Source organism: Colletotrichum acutatum, assembly GCF_030867785.1.
Source record: "Colletotrichum acutatum strain CBS 112980 chromosome Unknown BDZ83scaffold_6, whole genome shotgun sequence".
In the NCBI taxonomy this organism is placed as follows: Eukaryota; Fungi; Ascomycota; class Sordariomycetes; order Glomerellales; family Glomerellaceae; genus Colletotrichum; species Colletotrichum acutatum.
Window position 1 is genome coordinate 2194 of NW_026849000.1, and position 1410 is coordinate 3603.

At 49.8% G+C, this 1410-nt stretch overlaps 1 protein-coding gene across 1 annotated transcript; it reads right to left on the bottom strand.

Moving 5' to 3' along the window:
• Nucleotides 1-790: 790 nt before the first annotated feature.
• On the bottom strand, nucleotides 791-1208 carry BDZ83DRAFT_372045 (uncharacterized protein). The gene has a single exon (XM_060502642.1). It carries the CDS (start codon nucleotides 1113-1115, stop codon nucleotides 834-836), a length of 282 nt encoding a protein of 93 aa, XP_060370493.1. The 5' UTR covers nucleotides 1116-1208; the 3' UTR covers nucleotides 791-833.
• Nucleotides 1209-1410: the final 202 nt, after the last annotated feature.

Here is a 1410-nt window from a genome sequence, read left to right on the forward strand (position 1 = left end):
AATATCATACCATGCCAGCCGGTGGTGACTGGATCACCAAACTTGAACTGAGACCCTTCCTTTCGCCTTGGCCGGGGGGAGGTCTAGGTCTGAGGTAATGATTCTTTCCTCGAGCATGACGATGGCGGATGGGCGGGACGCAGTCGCATTCCTCCAGGCCTAGACCCTCTCCCGCATCCCGCATCCGCATCCCGCATCCGAACCCCCGGCGCCCCGATCTTGTGTGGCTCCCCTCTCATTCCCCTCCCTATAACACTATCCGATCCTCTACTTTGGTATTCTAGATACTTTACCGTGGCTACACCAAACTAGGCTGAACCTCTCTCCCTTCCCTTACGGATAGACGTCCCGTGTGTGGGTGACTAGCTCTCTCTCCCTTTGCCCCCTTACGGCGCACCAAAGTTGTGGGGAGCCCCTGCGATTAGGAAACCCTCAGCTACCTATCCTTTACCTTACTTTTTGCCATGTCTTGCCGTTGCATCGCCTCTCCCGAATCCTGAGCCCTTCTCTTCCCTGTTTGAATTGCTCGGACACCTCACTTTCGATTCAGTCAAAAATTCTCGAGATGAGTCGAATGTGTCGAGTCGCATGGCATGGCATCGAGAGCAACCACCGCCGCCCTCGTATGGGGGTTGAGGAATGCTCTCGTCCAACAACAGCCCCTGTCCGTCTCAGATGCATCCTGCACACACTCACGCACATCTGCCAGATCTGGAATGTCTCTACGTCAGATTGGGCACTCGCCTAGGTAGGCAGAATCAGATAGGGCTTCAACTCAAATATCGGTGTGCAAGCAAAAAAGGCGAGGTGATGTAATATGATTTTGGAATGTTTCATTGTTTCGAATTTGGATATCTCCTTTTCCTATGCGCTGGCGCTGTGTAGCTATCTTGGCTCTTATAGATGGCAGTACAATACATATGCAGTCTAAAGAGGGCTAAACCCGCGGGGTATCTTCTTTTGTCAATCCCAGAGCCCATCCAAGCCTGCTGTGTCCACAGATGGACGATCGACTGGCCGTGGAGCCTCTGGTCTCGAGCACACCATGAGAAAGCAGAAAAAAAGAAAATGGGGAAATAATAAAGGTGTAGTGGTAGTAAATCCGTCATCGCCATCGCCTTGTTATTCTGACAAGGGAGGAATAAAAAAATAAAAAATAAAGTAGGAAAGCGTTGCTGACATATCCTTGGTGCTCTCGCTCAAACCAGGACCGCGAGGTAGCTGGTTGTGCGTAAAAGTCGACCAAACCTAGAGAATACAGGGGGTAGTTGGTACAAACAAAATGAAAGAAAATCAAAAGTCTATATGCGAATCAGTTCTTTTCCCAGTCCAGTTCCCAGATTTTTTGTAGCCCGTCCCAGAATCGCATTGCCCAAAAAGTGAAAGCAAGAGGAATGAAAAAGGAAAATA

Bases quoted from the DNA above. Each gene is read 5' to 3' on its own strand.
- BDZ83DRAFT_372045 (XM_060502642.1), bottom strand. From the start codon at position 1,115: ATGGCGATGACGGATTTACTACCACTACACCTTTATTATTTCCCCATT.